This window comes from Myotis brandtii, unplaced genomic scaffold, assembly GCF_000412655.1.
Source record: "Myotis brandtii unplaced genomic scaffold, ASM41265v1 scaffold334, whole genome shotgun sequence".
Classification (NCBI taxonomy): Eukaryota; Metazoa; Chordata; class Mammalia; order Chiroptera; family Vespertilionidae; genus Myotis; species Myotis brandtii.
This window is the reverse complement of record NW_005362885.1, coordinates 1,101,671-1,102,763: the sequence shown is the minus strand read 5'-3', so window position 1 is coordinate 1,102,763 and position 1,093 is coordinate 1,101,671. Positions and strand designations below refer to the sequence as shown.

General features: G+C 59.9%; 1 protein-coding gene across 1 annotated transcript in view; it reads left to right on the top strand.

Moving 5' to 3' along the window:
• Positions 1-1,093, top strand: part of AGRN (agrin) — a 53,231-nt gene that overhangs the window by 20,310 nt on the left and 31,828 nt on the right. Inside the window, exon 9 of the mRNA XM_014543786.1 lies at positions 3-179. Within this exon, the coding sequence (XP_014399272.1) occupies positions 3-179 (177 nt within the window). The remainder of the gene's footprint in view (positions 1-2; positions 180-1,093) is intronic.

The following is a 1,093-nucleotide window of genomic DNA, read 5'->3' as shown; positions in this document are numbered from 1 at the left end:
AGCCCCCCCCCTCTCGGGCGCTGGGTGGACAATGAGGAGGGGCCACGCCCCCCCACTGACACCGCCCCCCCAGGTCTGCGGCTCCGATGGCGTCACCTACGGCACCGAGTGTGAGCTGAAGAAGGCCCGGTGCGAGTCCCAGCGAGAGCTGGACGTCGTGGCTCAGGGAGCCTGCCGAGGTGCGCGCCCGCGGGCTCTCGTGTTTGCTGTCCCTGTGCGTGCACACTAGGTGTGAGGCACGTGTGTGCGTGCTTGTTCATGGATGTGTGTGCTTGTTCACGGATGTGTGTGCACACAGGTGTGAGGCACGTGTGTGTGTGTGCGTGCTTGTTCACGGGTGTGCGTGCACGTAGGTGTGAGGCACGTGTGTGTGTGTGTGTGTGCGTGCTTGTTCACGGGTGTGTGTGCTTGTTCACAGGTGTGCAAGCTTGTTCACGGATGTGCGTGCTTGTTCACGGGTGTGCGTGCACATAGGTGTGAGGCACGTGTGTGTGTGTGCGTGCTTGTTCACGGATGTGTGTGCACATAGGTGTGAGGCACGTGTGTGCGTGCGTGTGTGTGTGTGTGCGCGTGCTTGTTCACGGATGTGTGTGCACATAGGTGTGAGGCACGTGTGTGCGTGCGTGTGTGTGTGTGTGCGCGTGCTTGTTCACGGATGTGTGTGCACATAGGTGTGAGGCACGTGTGTGCGTGCGTGTGTGTGTGTGTGCGCGTGCTTGTTCACGGATGTGTGTGCACATAGGTGTGAGGCACGTGTGTGCGTGCGTGTGTGTGTGTGTGCGCGTGCTTGTTCACGGATGTGTGTGCACATAGGTGTGAGGCACGTGTGTGCGTGTGTGTGTGCGTGCTTGTTCACGGATGTGTGTGCACATAGGTGTGAGGCACGTGTGTGCGTGCGTGTGTGTGTGTGTGCGCGTGCTTGTTCACAGGTGTGTGTGCACATAGGTGTGAGGCACGTGTGTGCGTGTGTGTGTGTGTGTGCGCGTGCTTGTTCACGGATGTGTGTGCACATAGGTGTGAGGCGTGTGTGTGTGTGTGCGTGCTTGTTCACGGGTGTGCGTGCACGTAGGTGTGAGGCACGTGTGTGCGTGTG